This window comes from Littorina saxatilis, linkage group LG11 (genome assembly GCF_037325665.1).
Source record: "Littorina saxatilis isolate snail1 linkage group LG11, US_GU_Lsax_2.0, whole genome shotgun sequence".
NCBI lineage: Eukaryota > Metazoa > Mollusca > Gastropoda > Littorinimorpha > Littorinidae > Littorina > Littorina saxatilis.
Window position 1 is genome coordinate 42,963,815 of NC_090255.1, and position 17,135 is coordinate 42,980,949.

At 41.1% G+C, this 17,135-nt stretch overlaps 2 protein-coding genes across 4 annotated transcripts in view; one reads left to right on the plus strand and one right to left on the minus strand.

Annotated features, from left to right (window-relative positions):
- Window positions 1-11,582, plus strand: part of LOC138980526 (zinc finger protein 11-like) — a 66,486-nt gene extending 54,904 nt beyond the window's left edge. For all 3 annotated transcript variants that reach the window (XM_070353417.1, XM_070353416.1, XM_070353415.1), the window contains exon 3: window positions 7,323-11,582. In XM_070353417.1, coding sequence (XP_070209518.1) covers window positions 7,323-9,919 — 2,597 coding nt within the window. In that variant the 3' untranslated portion in view covers window positions 9,920-11,582. The remainder of the gene's footprint in view (window positions 1-7,322) is intronic.
- The window catches only part of LOC138980524 (uncharacterized), a 79,208-nt gene that overhangs the window by 32,623 nt on the left and 29,450 nt on the right, over window positions 1-17,135 (minus strand). The gene's annotated exons all lie outside the window — the stretch shown is intronic.

Consider the following 17,135-nt stretch of genomic DNA (forward strand, 5'->3'; position numbering starts at 1 on the left):
TGCCTGTAAACGATTATAACAACAATTGTATAGGACGACACACATAAAACATAAAACATAAAAGGGATACAATCAAATATGATATTGCACTATGTAAATTTACCCTCTCATATCACAGGAGTTGGGTTTCACAGCCGAGTAATCACATTACAAATATTTCCCACACACCTTCACATGTACACATTGTTTGTAAGCTGGTGTACGGTGAGTAACACTCGATTCGGCCTGCATTTTCCCGTTTTACCACAAAGTTGTTGATTTCTGTCTGGATTAAAGGTGACCTACTGCATCTGCGATGACTAACTTTGTTTCGAAATGCATAATATGTTGAAGAAGGATTTGCGTTTTCCCGTATTTAAATGTTAAAACGAGAAATCGTGGTGACGAAGCACCGGAAATGGCTGCTCGGTGGGTTTCAAATGTAGAAATGCGCTTCTTTTTACAAAACCAGCTCGTATTCAGCTTCGGTACGGGAGTCTTAGTGACAAAGGAATCATACTTGATGCAAAGGAGTGCTATTGTCGGGTTGGAATCATTCGTTAGAGCGTGCAGGCGAGAGGCGGTCAAATATGCGAGATGATCGTACACCGGGTTGCAGACCGTCGCGAATGGGGCCGCAGACGCATAATCCGGTTTGATGCATAATTTTCTGTTAAACTAGACTTTTAGAACATTCTCAGTCTCTGTTTGTCTCTGTCTCTGTCTCTGTCTCTTTCTCTGTCTCTCTCTGTCTCTCTTTCTCTCTCTCTCTCTCTATAAATATGCGTTCAAAAAGTGGATTAAACATTGGACACGTGAACGTATATCACTTGGGGAACAAACTGCATGATGTCAGTTTACTTCTCAATACGTCACCATCGCTTCATCTACTTGGGTTAACAGAGACAAGACTGTCAAACCTAAAGCATAATGATGATTCTGTTGAGATTCAGAATTATTCTTTTATAAGACGTGATGCTGCTCATCCAAATCACACGGGAATCGGTGTGTATGTGCACAACGATTGTTTTCATGTTGTAAAACGCCGGCATGACCTTGAACCACAGAGTGTAGAGTGTATTTGGCTAGAAGTAAGGCCAAACAATTCATCTCCTATTCTAGTTGGATTCTTATACAGAAATCCCGCCTGCACGGATGAATGGTTTGATGACTTTATAGATATGATGGACAAAGTCAACGTGTGCAATTGTAATATGCTATTATTGGGAGACTTTAATATTAACATGTTAGTAAACCAGTCTCAATGGCTTGACAAAACTGAATCGCTAGGTATTACTCAACTTATAAAAGAGCCCACAAGAGTAACTAGCATGTCTTCAACTCTTCTGGATCATATATACACGAACAATGATAGCATGGTTCTAAATGCTTCAACATCTAATATTTGCATGAGTGACCATAAACCGATCACGTGCACTTGGTCGTGTAAACGACCAAAGGTAATGTCAAAAGGTCATACCTATATCACGTATAGATGTTTTAAAAAATTTGACAAGTCTGCGTTTTTACTTGACTTAAGTTTGGCAAATTTCCAATTGGTGTCAAATTGTTTTGATCCTGAAGAAGCTGCATTGTTATTTGTCAGAACATTATTATCTGTTGTTGACAGACATGCTCCAATCCGCAGGAAAAGAGTTAAATTTTCGACTGTACCGAACTGGATGACAGGTGAAATTAAAGATGCTATGTTAGTTCGAGATTTTCTAAAAAAAATTAAACAGTTTGAACTTTACAAAAAAATGCGAAACAAAATTTCTGAATTGGTGAAACTTGCAAAAAAGAAATATTTTCAAAATCTTATAATAGATAAAAATGACATATGTCAAATTTGGCGTGCAATGAATGAACTGACTAGTAAATCACGCAAAGCCCCATCCTGTATTAATCCTAATATAACTGCTGATGATTGTAATAGTTACTTTCTATCTATGACCGACAATGTTCTTGATTCCTCAGCCAGTTCTGATCAGATTGGCTATAAGGTGCCTGAAGTACTCAGTCAATTTTGTAATGAGAAACTTTTGCCATCTGACTCGTTTGATATACCTGTAATCACAGTCGTTGAAGTTGGTGCACTAATTTCTAAACTAAATAACAAAAAAACAATGGACACAAACAATCTTAATTCACAAATTGTAAAAATGTCACTTCCTTATATTGTAAACAGTTTAACCCATGTATACAATCTCTCTATCAGGAAGAATGTCTTCCCATCAGTGTTTAAAACGGCTAAAGTTATTCCAGTACCAAAGTCAAAAGACACCGATAGCCTTGACAACTACAGACCGATATCTATTCTCTCTATACTGTCTAAACCCCTGGAAAAGCATATACACACCCATCTCCTTAAATATGTTGAAGAAAACAATATTTTTCATCCTTATCAATCAGGTTTTCGTCCTAAACATTCATGTCATACTGCCCTTACCCGGCTCTGTGATACCTGGCTAAAAGCAATAAACAATCGTGAAATGGTTGGAGCGGTATTCCTTGATCTCAGGAAAGCATTTGACTTAGTTGATCACGCTATTTTGTTAGACAAATTACTTATTTACCTGCAAAATAGCTCATCTGTGTCCTTTTTTACATCATATCTGTCAGATAGGAAACAAGCAGTCTACCTAAACGGTTCATATTCATCACAAGGCACTGTAAAATGTGGAGTCCCACAAGGTTCTATCCTTGGTCCCTTACTGTTTGGACTATACATTAATGATTTACCATTACACCTCAAACAAGAAAATGCTGTACTTGATCTTTTTGCGGATGACTCAACACTTCACAGCAGTAATACAGATATAAATCTCATAAGAAAAGTACTCCAAGAAAGTATAGCAAATATTAATGATTGGTGTAATTGTAACAGAATGGCACTGCATCCTAAGAAAACAAAAAGCATGTTAATAACCACAAGACAAAAACACCAGCGACAGCCTCTGAGCCTTGATCTTATGCATGGTACGGTTAGCATTGCTCAAGTCCATCAACACCGTGTGCTTGGAGTTGTAATTGATGATGAACTTAACTGGCGCTCTCACATTGATACAGTTTATAAACGAGTTTCTAGGAACCTTTTCTTACTTAACAAGCTCTGGTGCGTTGTTTCTGTGGATGCCCTCAAAATGTTTTTCCACGCACACTGTCTCTCTCACATTTGCTATGCATCTACTGTCTGGTGCAATGCCAGTGATGTTCATATAAAGAAAATAAACACACTTCACAAGAGAGGTGTAAAGTTATTAAACCGAGATCCCAATATGACTACTCAAGAAAAATACACTCAACTGAACATTCTTCCGCTACATCAGCAGTTCTTTTTAAATGCTAGTGTTTTCATGTTTAAAATGTACAACCATGAAACACCTTCATACATCCAAGACCTGTTTGAGCGTCCTCCTGGTAGAGCGAGGCTTTTGAATTATACGCTACCGCTCCCACGCATTGATTTGTATAAATCTAGTTTATCCTACTGGGGATCGCTTGTGTGGAATATACTTCCAATGTACTGTAAAACATGTCAAACCCTTTCATCTTTTAAAAAAAATGTTCGAAAATATCTTTGTCAAAAATAATTCTCTCCCTACGCTTTAAAATCATAACTATTACTGCATAACATCTTAATCATCATTTTATTAATCAATGAACCACGTTATTATAACTAGTGTTTTGTTACTTTTAACCTGATTACAAATTCTTAGTTAATTAGTTATTCGTTTGGCTGTTCAATACATGTTATATAAATATATAATTGTAATGTATAATGTCATGTATGTCTAAAAGGGACAGGTTGGAAGATTAGGCATTGCCTAAAACCTTTATCCCTTTGTATTAAAGTTTTGAATCTGAATCTGAATCTGAATCTCTCTCTCTCAGCAGTCTCTCTCTGTACGTTACTGAATAGGCGTCGGTTGCTAAAATGCCCCCCCCCCCCTTTACCCCCTCCTCCCCCCCTCCCGACTATCCTTCAATACATGTATAATGTTAAATAGGAGTGGCTGTCATCTGTTAGCCAGTCAGCAATACTTTGAGGGGGAAAGGAGGCATATGGTTAGGAGGTAGTCGTCCTTAGCGGATTATGACTTTATTCAGTCAACGAAGTCATTCGGCGCTCAGTGTTTTCTGGGTAAAAAGAAGAATAAGTGTTTCCCAATAATGCCGCGGAAAAATATGTAAACATTTGCTTTAGAAAACCTTTGCTGCGGAAAAAACTATGCTTCTGCGGATGATGACATTAATTCAAAAATGCTGCAGATAAACCAGGTTTTTTTGACTCACATGCGAAGCAAAAGTGAGTCTATGTACTCACCCGAGTCGTCCGTCCGTCCGTCCGTCCGTCCGTCCGTCCGGACGTCCGTCCGTCCGGCCGTCCGGAAAACTTTAACGTTGGATATTTCTTGGACACTATTCAGTCTATCAGTACCAAATTTGGCAAGATGGTGAATGGTGACAAGGCCCCAAAAAACATACATAGCATCTTGACCTTGCTTCAAGGTCAAGGTCGCAGGGGCCATAAATGTTGTCTAAAAAACAGCTATTTTTCACATTTTTTACATTTTCTCTGAAGTTTTTGAGATTGAATACCTCACCTATATATGATATATAAAGCAAAGTAAGCCCCATCTTTTGATACCAGTTTGGTTTACCTTGCTTCAAGTTCAAGGTCACAGGAGCTCTTCAAAGTTGGATTGTATACATATTTTGAAGTGACCTTGACCCTGAACTATGGAAGATAACTGTTTCAAACTTAAAAATTATGTGGGGCACATGTTATGCTTTCATCATGAGACACATTTGGTCACATATGATCAAGGTCAAGGTCACTTTGACCCTTATGAAATGTGACCAAAATAAGGTAGTGAACCACTAAAAGTGACCATATCTCAAGGTAGAAAGAGCCAATAAGCACCATTGTACTTCCTATGTCTTGAATTAACAGCTTTGTGTTGCATGACCTTGGATGACCTTGACCTTGGGTCAAGGTCACATGTATTTTGGTAGGAAAAATGTGTAAAGCAGTTCTTAGTGTATGATGTCATTGCTAGGTTTAGTTATTTGACCTTGACCCTGAAGGTCAAGGTCATGTAAAGGTCAAGGTCAAGCATGCGAGTCGTATGGGCTTTGCCCTTCTTGTTACATCATTTCTGTGGGTTTTTTCGCAGGAAAACTGAAAAAGTGATAATATGTACGCTAAGGAAAATTACATCCTAATGGTTTGCCTAGTTTCCATCTGAAAGTAGTTTTTCCGCAACATAATGTTTACATGTTTTTCCGCGGATTTATTGGGAATACTTGTTTCTTCCGAATAACCTGTGACAGTTTTGTTTTTTTACCCAGAAAAACTAACGATCTTGTTAAGTAGCGTTTGTATCCGCCTCCCCCCCCCCCCCTCTCAGGATATAATAGCTTGCTCCACAGTGCCCCAATCAGAAGCGAGAATAATTTTTGAAGCAAATCGAAAACGAAGTGGACTACTGCGTCCGTCTATGCAAATTTGATAATGCTGCTGACAGGTAAGTGTGTTACCAGCGTAATTTTGCAACTTTGAACTTCCGACAACGAACTCATTCGGCGCTCCGAAAATTCTCGGTAATTTAGGACGAGTCCATCTCTCAACAGAGAGACAACTCAAGTGATAATGAGCAAGTATAAAAGGCCGCGGAAACAGAGACTACATATCCATCCTTTTCGGATTATGACTTCATTCAGCTATTCTGCGGAAAAACAGAAATACAGCAGAAAAACGGGTTTTCTGCAGCATTTCTGAATAATGTTATCATCCGCCGAAGCATCTTTTTCCGCAGCAAAACATTTTACTGCAGTAAAATTGAAATAAATAATGCTGCGGTAAAACGGTGCTGTCCTTTTATTGCAGAAAACATTCTTACATTTTTTCCGCAGCATTTTGTACTAGCTCATGATAATATTGGATCACGTGAGTTCCCTCTATGTTGAGAGATGGACTCGTACAAAATTACCCGGAAAACACTAAGCGCCGAATGACTTCGTTGCCTGAAAAAAGTCATGATCCAGGACAACTACCTCCTAATCGTGTGCCTCCTTTCCCCCAAAGTACTGTGTATTGTTCTATGCTGGCTGGCTAACGGATGACAGCCACACCAATTCAACATTATATTGAAGGTAAAAGTGGGGGGGGGGGGGGGATTAGCAACAGACGACTATTCAGTGACGAAACAGTGAGAGACTGCTGAGAGAGAGAGAGACAGAGACAGACAGACAGACAGACAGACAGACAGGCAGACAGACAGACAGGCAGAGACAGAAAGAGGAAGTGAGAGAGAGAGAGAGTGTTCGAATATCTAGTTTAACAGAAAATTATGCATCAAACCGGATTTTGGGTCTGAGGCCCCATTCGCGACGGTCTTCAACCCGGTGTACGATCATCTCGCATATTTGACCGCCTCTCGCCTACACGCTCTAACGAATGATTCCAACCCGACAATAGCACTCCTTTGCATCAAGTATGATTCCTTTGTCACTAAGACTCCCGTACCGAAGCTGAATACGAGCTGGTTTTGTAAAAACAAGCGTATTTCTACATTTGAAACCCACCGAGCAGCCATTTCCGGTGCTTCGTCACCACGATTTCTCGTTTTAACATTTAAATACGGGAAAACGCAAATCCTTCTTCGACATATTATGCATTTCGAAACAAAGTTAGTCATCGCAGATGCAGTAGGTCACCTTTAATCTAGACAGAAATCAACAACTTTGTGGTAAAACTGGAAAATGCAGGCCGAATCGAGTGTTACTCACCGTACACCAGCTTACCACTGTATAGCCAGTTATCCCCCGTGATTGTATTGCGCAATGTAACATAGTTAACACTAACCACAGGTGGCTTTAACTCCCTACTACATGTTTCTTAATTATCTATTTTTATTTTTTTGATTATAAAAAATGCTTCAAAGGATAATTGTAAATAATTTGTCACGGAGAGGGGTACATTTCTTGCCTGACTGTCTTTACCAGGTAGAAAAATATGCATATTTACAATTTTTGTGTGACACATTTGCCTGTGAGCACGGCTCACATCACCCCTACCCCCCGTATTACAAATATTTAAGAGACGTAAAAGAATACACCAAATAGAAAACATGCACATATTGCAAAGACAGTAACATTATTTCCTACATGAATCTGTTTTTCTTTTTGACATATCTTTTCTGGTTCATATAAATGGATAAGTTTGATAATGAGGGGAAAAAACACTGACTGTGACACGTTACTCTTGCTGCCTACTGTACATTTGATACTAAAAATGGACCATAAATAGCAACAGGCTTCTTGCGTTTCTTTTTCAGAGCCACATGGGGATGGTGTGACCACAGAGAACACAGCTACCATGCCTTCAGTGCAGACATTAGGACAGACTGCAGTCAGCACATACAGTGAAATGTGGCTGAAACAAGAGATACTGACACCAGAAACACAGACTGCAGTCAGCTCTTACAGTGAAATGTGCCTGAAACAAGAGATACCGATGCCACAAAGACAGACTGCAGTCAACGCTCCAACTCCAAGTGAAATGTGGCTGAAACAAGATTTTCAAAAGCCAGAAACACAAACTGCAGTCAACACACACAGTGATATGTTGCTGAAACAAGAGATACAGACACCAGAAACACAGACTGCAGTCAACACACACAGTGATATGTTGCTGAAACAAGAGATACAGACACCAGAAACACAGACTGCAGTCAACACACACAGTGATATGTTGCTGAAACAAGAGATACAGACACCAGAAACACAAACTGCAGTCAACACACACAGTGATATGTTGCTGAAACAAGAGATACAGACACCAGAAACACAGACTGCAGTCAACACACACAGTGATATGTGGCTGAAACAGGAGATACAGACACCAGAAACACAGACTGCAGTCAACACTCAAAGTGATACATGGCTGAAACAAAAGATACAGACACCAGAAACACAGACTGCAGGTAACACTGACAAATTCATGCGATTGAGGCAAGAGATATGTCCCCATCTGCCTGAATGTGACAGCAACAGTTCAGTATCAGCAACAGGTTGCATGGAAAGTTGCTTGCCTGTGTGTGAAACAGATGTAAAAGAGACAAATGTAGTTCCAGTATTCGAGTCCACATCCCGTACTGTCGATAAAAAGTATGCATGCACAGACTGTGGTTCTAGGTTCAGACTGTCTCAAACTTTGAAGCAACACATGTTAATTCATACAGGAGAGAAAAAACATGCATGCATAGAATGTGATGCCAGGTTCGCACAGTCAGGTTCTTTGAAGAAACACATGATAACACACACAGGCGAGAAAAAATACGCATGCAGAGAATGTGGTACTAGGTTCACACAGTCGGGTTATTTGAAGAAACACATGTTAACACATACAGGCGAGAAAAAGCATGCATGCAAAGAGTGTGGTGCAAGGTTCAGAGAGGCTGGGACTTTAAAGCAACACATGGTAACACACACAGGAGAGAGAAAGTATGCGTGTACAGAATGTGAGGCTAGGTTCACACAGTTAGGAGCTCTTAAGAGACACATGGTAACGCACACAGGAGAGAAAAAGTATGCATGTTCAGAGTGTGATGCTAGGTTCACACAGGCTGGGACTCTAAAGCAACACATGTTCAAACATTCAGGAGAGAAAAAGTATGCATGCACAGAATGTGATGCTGGGTTCACCGAGTTAAGAGCTCTCAATTGGCATATATCTTCTCATACAGGAGAGAAAAAGTATGCATGTACAGCATGTAGTGCGAGGTTCACACGGCCTGATTATTTGAAGAAACACATGTGCTACCCATGCCAAGAATGCGGTGCTAGGTTTACAATGCCTGGATTGAAGCAGCACATGGTAACTCACTTTGGAGAGAAAAATCATGCATGCACACAGTGTAATGCCAAGTTCCCATTTTCTAGTAATTTGAAGCAACACATGTTAACCCATACAGGAGAGAAAAAACATGCATGTGAGGAGTGTGATGCTAAGTTCACACAGTCAAATTCTTTGAAGAGACACATGTTGACGCATACAGGAGAGAGAAATCATGCATGTACAGAATGTGGTACTAGATTTGCACAGTTAAGATTTCTCAGGAGGCACGTGATAACACATACAGGAGAGAAAAATCACTCATGTAAAGAGTGTGGTGCTAAGTTCACACATTCTGGGACTTTAAGACTACATATGTTGAAACATACAGGAGAGAAAAGGTATGCATGCACAGAATGTGATGCTAGGTTCCCATGCTCACAATATCTGAAGAGACACATGTTGACACATTCAGGAGAGAAAGTTCATGCTTGTAAAGAGTGTGATACTAAGTTCAAAACTTCTGGTAATTTAAAGCAACACATGTTAACACATACAGGAGAGAAAAATCATGCATGCAAAGAGTGTGATGCTAGGTTCAAAAATGCTGGTAATTTGAACAGACACATGTTAACACATACAGGAGAGAAAAACCATGCATGCACAGAATGTAGTGCTAGATTTGCGCAGTTACGATTTCTCAAGAGACACATGTTAACACATTCAGGAGAGAAAGTTCATGCCTGTAAAGAGTGTGATACTAAGTTCAAAACTTCTGGTAATTTGACGCAACACATGTTAACACATACAGGAGAGAAAAATCATGCATGCAAAGAGTGTGATGCTAGGTTCAAATATGCTGGTTCTTTGAACAGACACATGTTAACACATACAGGAGAGAAAAACCATGCATGCACAGAATGTAGTGCTAGATTTGCGCAGTTACGATTTCTCAAGAGACACATGTTAACACATACAGGAGAGAAGAATCATGTATGTACAGAATGTGGTTCTAGGTTCACACGGTCTTATTCTTTGAAGCAACACATGTTAAGACATTTGGGGCAGGAAGATAGCTCGGTTGGTAGCGGAAGCTAGCTTGAAACCACTCTGTGATAAATGGTGTTGATTCGAACCCCATGTTTTGGCGAGAGATTAGTGGAGTCGGAGGGAACAGTTCCCACAAGGTTAATATATATAAGATATAAGCATTCAGACAATGAGGGTTCTTCAAGCCATAACTTCCCAACTTGTAGAAAAGAGTACTGTCTGTACATAATTATGATATAGACTTCTGGGTCGGAATCGCCAAACAAATGGCGAATAAAACTCACTGGAGACAAAATACTAACTTGGACAATAAGTAACAATAGGGTTAATTAGAGCTGCTTTACTCTTGTTTACCACATCGTAATGCAAATTAGGATTTCAAGCTCTGTTCTATACTTCTCTTCAAAACGAAACACTGGTGACAGTTCACCCTGTCACATAATTGTTGTACAATGAGAAAAGACTGCACCAGAGCCAACTTAACTTTGAATGTGATAAGGTGAACTGTCACCAGTATATTAGAGTAAAACTATTGTCATTGTCCAGTCCCCCGTATCTCTCAGGTAAGACTTGCTATGCAAGACAGCGAGAGTGTACAAATGAAACGATTTTGATGGCTAGGACACCCCCCCGCGGGTTAGGGGGAGTCCCATATTGGTTGGGACGAGAAAGAATTTACCCGATGCTACCCAGCATGTCGTAAGAGGCAACTAACGGGGAAACTTGCATTCTCCCAGTAAGGTCATATATTGTACTACGTTGCAAGCCCCTGGAGCAATTTTCTGATTAGTGCTTTTGTGAACAACAATTAACAAGTGGCTCTATCCCATCTCGCCCCCTTTCCCCTATCCCATTTCCCCGTCGCGATATAACCTTGAATGGTTGAAAACGACGTTAAACACCAAATAAAGAAAGAAAGAAAGAAAGATGGCTAGGACCCCAAGAATTAATCATTGCTTGATACCGAAACAGCCAATCGGATTGGCAGCTGTGCAGCCGCCATTTTTTCTCGCGAAGCGAGCAATTCCAAGGCACGGTCGTCTACTCTCGCTAAATCCTAGCGTTCCTCGCGGCGAGAATTGTCCAAGAAACGCTACTTCCTCGCCCCACTTGCTTCACTCGCCAATTCTTGTGTCAAAGAAACGGGGGACTGTTTAGTCGTTTTTTGCCGATCGTTGTGTGTGAATTCATTAGTTTATAAACTAAAAGTGCTGGAATGCACCTGTGTCCGTCTTAGAAAAGCTGCAGGCAATTAACAGTCTCCATTTGACTGAAGCAAGTTTCTTAATCCCTGTGAAGTGCGGGACGGTCCACTTGTGTCTGAGAGGCTGCTAGGCTTGTCTGCACGGGTGAAATGATGCACTGTGGCGCCTGACCGCCTCTGTTTCCCTTGGATTTGGGGAGGTGTGAAGTGGGTGCAATTTTCTTTGATAAGCTGCGCGTTTCTCAGTGGCGCATGCTCACGGTGGTTACTAAGATTTTTTTATTGAATGCCTGTTTTTCTAGCTAAAGTCTGATTGAGTTTGTACATGCTAAGTGAGAAAGAGAACTTTGCCAGACAGGGGAGAAGAGAGTGGACGTCATTTTTGTTGTGAGCTACACTGAGAAGTTGTAGTTCATTGTGTATTGTTGTGCCACCCGGCTTCCATCGGGTAGGCCAAGTGCAGGAGAGAAGACGGTAGACACAGGAATAAATAATGCCATGTCAGTATTTTGCTGCTGTTGTCACATCTGTTGTGGACGGATGGAGAGGAAGACGTGTGTGTGTGTGTGTGTGTGTGTGTGTGTGTGTGTGTGTGTGTGTGTGTGTGTGTGTGTGTGTGTGTGTTCACAAGTGATAGCCCAAAGAGTCTGCAAGCACATCGTAAACATTAACATCAAATCAGCATCGAATAGGTTTCGATCTTTTTTTCTGACCTGGTCGCAAATGGCTGATCAATAATCGATTTTGATTCCATCTTTGATCGAACCTGCTACATATCTTTTTACCGCCCGAACTACAAAATTAGTGGCCTTGCATTATACCCACATAGTCAACAATGAGAGACACACAGTTTACAATACAAAATGTTGTGGTAGCTACAAAGTCATCAAACACTTTGTCACAGCTTGTGCTTTAGTTATTGAGATTTTGTACTTCACTTCTGGTAAATGGAAAATTAACAGCACAGAGATGAGAGATGGGTTTGGTAGGTACACGTATAATCAAAGAAGATTATATTTTTTCCACTATCAAAAAATATAAGTGTATAAATCTCGTTTCAATAAAATATATTTCATTCCTTAAAATGTTGATTATTTATAATGCTGAAGCGTTTTCCCTATTCTCAGTTCAACATTGACCGCCTGAGCAATCGGGACTTTTTATTTAAAAGCGAGATTCAGTGTATACACCAACTAAAGTAAACAAAGTTGCACGGTGTATTTTTAGATTAATCTTTATGTGAATATCAAGAAGTCAACGACATTTGAAGTTTGTTCCATACAGTTTATTCAGGATGCAGACACACACACAAAAGAAAGGGAAAATTTGCAACATCGACAGCGCTGCAACTAAAGACAGCAGTCTCTTGACGCAAAGCAGGTGAGCCACAGCAATGACCAGCCGATCATAGTTCCGAGGAGATCACCATGCAAACCGCTTTACTTTGCTGGGCAGTTAGAGGCAAATTAATAATTTACAATTATTGTTTCGTTAATGTGTGCTTATATGTTGTTTTCCCCAACAAACACAATGAACACACACACACACACACACACACACACACACACACACACACACACACACACACACACATACACATAAAACGAAGACGTAACACCTACATGTACCTAATCAGCATAAAACTTCCAGTGCTCATTTGACCCGCTGTCCCAGAAGATTCCGTGCTTGGGCATGCACACTCGCTTGTGAGTCTAAAATACTGAGAAAGATAGAAAACAAATTAAATGCTTCAGTTTCTTAGTGTGTTTTTATTATTGTTTTCACGATTGTATTTTAATTTTTAATTTTTAGCGCAAACAGTTATTTTCCTATCAATAAAAACATGTTGGCAAGTTCAATGGATCAAAATAATCAGTCGGCCAATAATAAACTGGCCGATCAAGTGGTAGATAAATACTTGACTTGATGTCAAGGGATAATAGCGTACAGAAATTCAGTGGACTCAAATCGACCCAAAACCTACAAAGTTCGGGTTAGGGTTGTAAATATGTCATCACACACGCTCCTATACCTGAAAAAAAAAATCCCTGCGCTTAGAACTGCACCCACGGAATACGCGCGATATAAGCCTCATATTGATTCACTCACACACACAAACACACACACAAACACACACACACACACACACACACACACGCACGCACATACACACGCAGACACGCAGACACACACATTCACACACACACACACACACACAGACACACACACACACACGCACGCACACACACACACACACCAGGGGCGGAGGGGGGGGGGGCATTGCAATGCGGTCGAACCGGTCCTGGTTACCACATTTGGAGAAGGAGCATCTGCCGATTACTACCACCGGAAGGGTCCCCGACGTGTTCTTCTTGTTTCTGTGTATTTCCCCTTCGCATAGCGACCAACTTGTTTACTGACGTTGGTGATTTGCATAGAAAGGTTCAACTGTTGTAGCTCATTTATATGGGAATAAAGTGGGGGGGGGGGGGGGGGGACTACATATACAGGTCAATAGAATTTAAATCAATTCAGTCTGAAAGAAAGAACGAAGATAAGTTGCATACTTGACTATATACATAGATACATAGATACATATCATAATTTATTCAGGATACAGTGATAAATAGTATACAAAACACAACATTTATCTCCTGACGATAGGCACCTATTTACACGTCCGATTCAATGCATACTTCGCCATGTTTTCATACACTCACACACACAAACACACACACACACACACACACACACACACACACACACACACACACGCACGCACACACACACACACACACGCAGACACGCAGACACACACTCACACACACACACACACACGCGCAGACACACACACACACTCGCACACACGCACGCCTAAACACACACACAAACACACACACCAGGGGCGGACCTAGGGGGGGGTTCCTGGGTGCCCGGAACCCCCCCCCCCCCCCCCCGATCCGTGTTTTTTTTTTAATTTACTGAATAGATACCTTGTTATCTTCCAGGAGAGGCCTCCGATTGACCTAAAAAAATAAAATTCCTTCAGCATCTGGGGGGCGCAGCCCCTCAGACCCCCCACCAGGGCTTTGCGCCTGGACCCCATCGGGGCCTGAGCGGCCCCTGGACCCCTGATCCAATTTGGAACCCCCACCCCCCCCCTTATCCACAACTAGGTCCGCCCCTGCACACACACATACACACAAGCAGACACACACACTCACACTCACACACATACAGGGCCGGACCAAATGAGTTGTAAGGGGGGGGTTCCTCCTTTTTGGGGGGGGCAAATCAGCGAAGTGGCGAAGCCACAAGCGCGCGCCTGCAAAGCAGGCGCGCGAACTAGGGGGGTCCGGGGGTATGCTCCCCCGGAAAATTTTTGAAAAACGGTTAAAATCTGTGCAATCTGGTGCATTCTGGGCCTTGTTTTGAGGGTTAAGAGCAGCATTGTTTTGGTGCTAAAACTAGTAAAAAAACAAAAAAACAATCAAAGCAAGGTACATGCTTTTTCCAGGGGTGGGGTTCCGGAACCCCTGGACCCCCCCCCCCCCCTGGGTCCGGCCCTGCACATACACACTCAACCCCCCCCCCCCCACCTCACAAAGTATTACCCAAAGCCTGTATTTGTTGACTGTCTCTACAGGTACACACGCTGCATGGGACCTCTAGCCATGATCACTTTCAGCCACTGCCTGGAGGCCTTGTGTAACTACCTCGTCTTTGACCGTTGCGCCAAAATCGCCATTCTCGCCAGCTCCAAGGGTTGCACCCACCATCTTCCCTCAACAGTTCGGGTCGCTTGTAGTATCTAAACCGGTTCCGTTTTGGGTCGGGCGGGAAATTTATTGATTCTGATTCAAGCAAGTTCCCATGATAAAACGCTTCATTGAAGTTTTGTGATAACGTGAACGTTAAAAGGTCTTCTTTTTATTTTTTATAAACGAATTTATTGATTCTGATTCAAGCAAGTTCCCTCGATAAAACGGTTCATTGAAGTTTTATAAGAAAACTACCGTTCTTCTTTTCTGTATCGAATGAAATGTGTTAGCGTATACAGTGATTGTTTCCTGAGACTTCCCTTTGTTGTTTTGTCTGATATGGAATAAAAGTAGTCGGTAGGTTTCTGCCTGTAGAAATGGGGTCAAATTGTAAAATGGGGTCAGTTATTTGTTTTGCTGGCAGTCAGCAAGCGCCCGTTTAAAGGCAGGCTCCTTCTCGTAAAACCGGGTCACAATCTCAGATCTAGCCAGACGTTAACGTGGGATATCACGATTCCTTCCCTTAGTCACATACCAACAAATAAGAGCCTGGGTGCTCTCTGGCACAGTTGGATGTTTCTGATCAATTGATTTCATCAAACCCACTCATGGCCTTTTAACAAATTATTTAATTAAAAAAAATCCAATATCACCACACCAAGCATGTGAGGATGTGTTTTGTGTGTATATATGACCAAGTGGATGGATGTTCTTATCCCTAGCCAGATCTCAGATGGTGAGCCCAACTGATTTCGGGAGGAGTGTACCTAAGCTAAGTTATCTTCTTTTTATGGAATACCTGTTGTCATTGTATACCTTTTACTCCTGAAAGGATCCTTTGTCATAACATTTGTCAGGAAAATCTGTCGGAACAAAATATCAACCGGTAGCTTTACTGGTTGATCATTTTTTTTCAGTAAAATATCCGACATTTCCGGTTAACGCGATACCCAGCAGCATTTACTCAAAATCTCCGTAGATTTCTGAGGATCAAAGCGAATTAAACTACCAATAAAGGGCCATTCGTTCTACAGAGATTTATTTTTACAACTTCTGAGTTAGAACTAAAACCGTCGTTCAAAAGATTGACTGGGGAATACATCAAAGTATCACCCTTTGGTATCAGTAAATCAATTACAGTTGAATATGGTACTTCCTGAAAAAGAAGAATTTTTGGTTATAATTATGGCCATAGTTTCAACGATCCGTAAAGCTCCACTATCTAGTTTTTTAGTTTTTTTTAGTTTTTTTGTTTTTTGCATAGATCTGTATCACTAAATTACTTTTCATTATGCCAACAACCTCTTTTACTGTTTCTGATGGTTATTGTTTCAGTGAAATGCACATTTGAACATAGCATGTCGTATGAGCATTGTAGCTTACTGCCTCTTGCTGAAAATAAATGGATAATGGAACACATTTCAGCATTGTTAGCCTGTCGTACTTGTCCGCTGTGCTTGTACGTCTGTAAGAAAGAAAGAGAGAAAGAGAGAAAGAGAGAAAGAGAGAAAGAGAGAGAGAGAGAGAGAAAGTTTGTGTGTGTGTGTGTGTGTGTGTGTGTGTGTGTGTGTGTGTGTGTGTGTGTGTGTGTGTGCCCGCTTCCATCTCTAAAATTTGCACACACTTATGTCACGAAGGATGAAATATGACCTGCGCGAAATTTTTCGATAATGCCTAAAAAATTACTTGTGTTTTTATTTGTTTGCAACGGTAATTGATCTTTCTAGTTTAGACGGCCGCAGGGAGGTCGTGAGTTCAAATCCCGCCCGCTGCCGCCTGGTCGGTTTAGGGTGGAGATTGTTCCCATCTCTCATGTCAACTTATGTTCAGACCTGCTAGTGCCTTATCCTTCTTCGTGTGTGAACGTAAGCACAAGACCAAGTGCACATGCTTCCCCCCAAATCGGCGAATGCTGCCTGAATGGCAGGGTAAAATCGGTCAAACACGTAAAAATCCACTCATGCTAAAACATGAGTGAACGTGGGAGTTTCAGCCCATGAACGAAGAAGAAGAAGAAGAAGAAGAAGAAGAAGAAGAAGAAGAAGAAGAAGAAGAAGAAGAAGAAGAAGAAGAAGAAGAAGAAGAAGAAGAAGAAGAAGAAGAACTTTGTTCCTAGTTTGATCATTACTTGAAAGTATGAATGGCATTCACAAGAAAATAAATCCTTTCAAGATCTTCTAAATATTCAAAGATTTTTTTCGGTGGGGGGTTAATTCTTCGAACGAGAAAACTGAGATGACGTTACGCAGAATACTTCAACTCAAAAGGCGAAGAAAAAAATACGAAACTGCTCTTAACT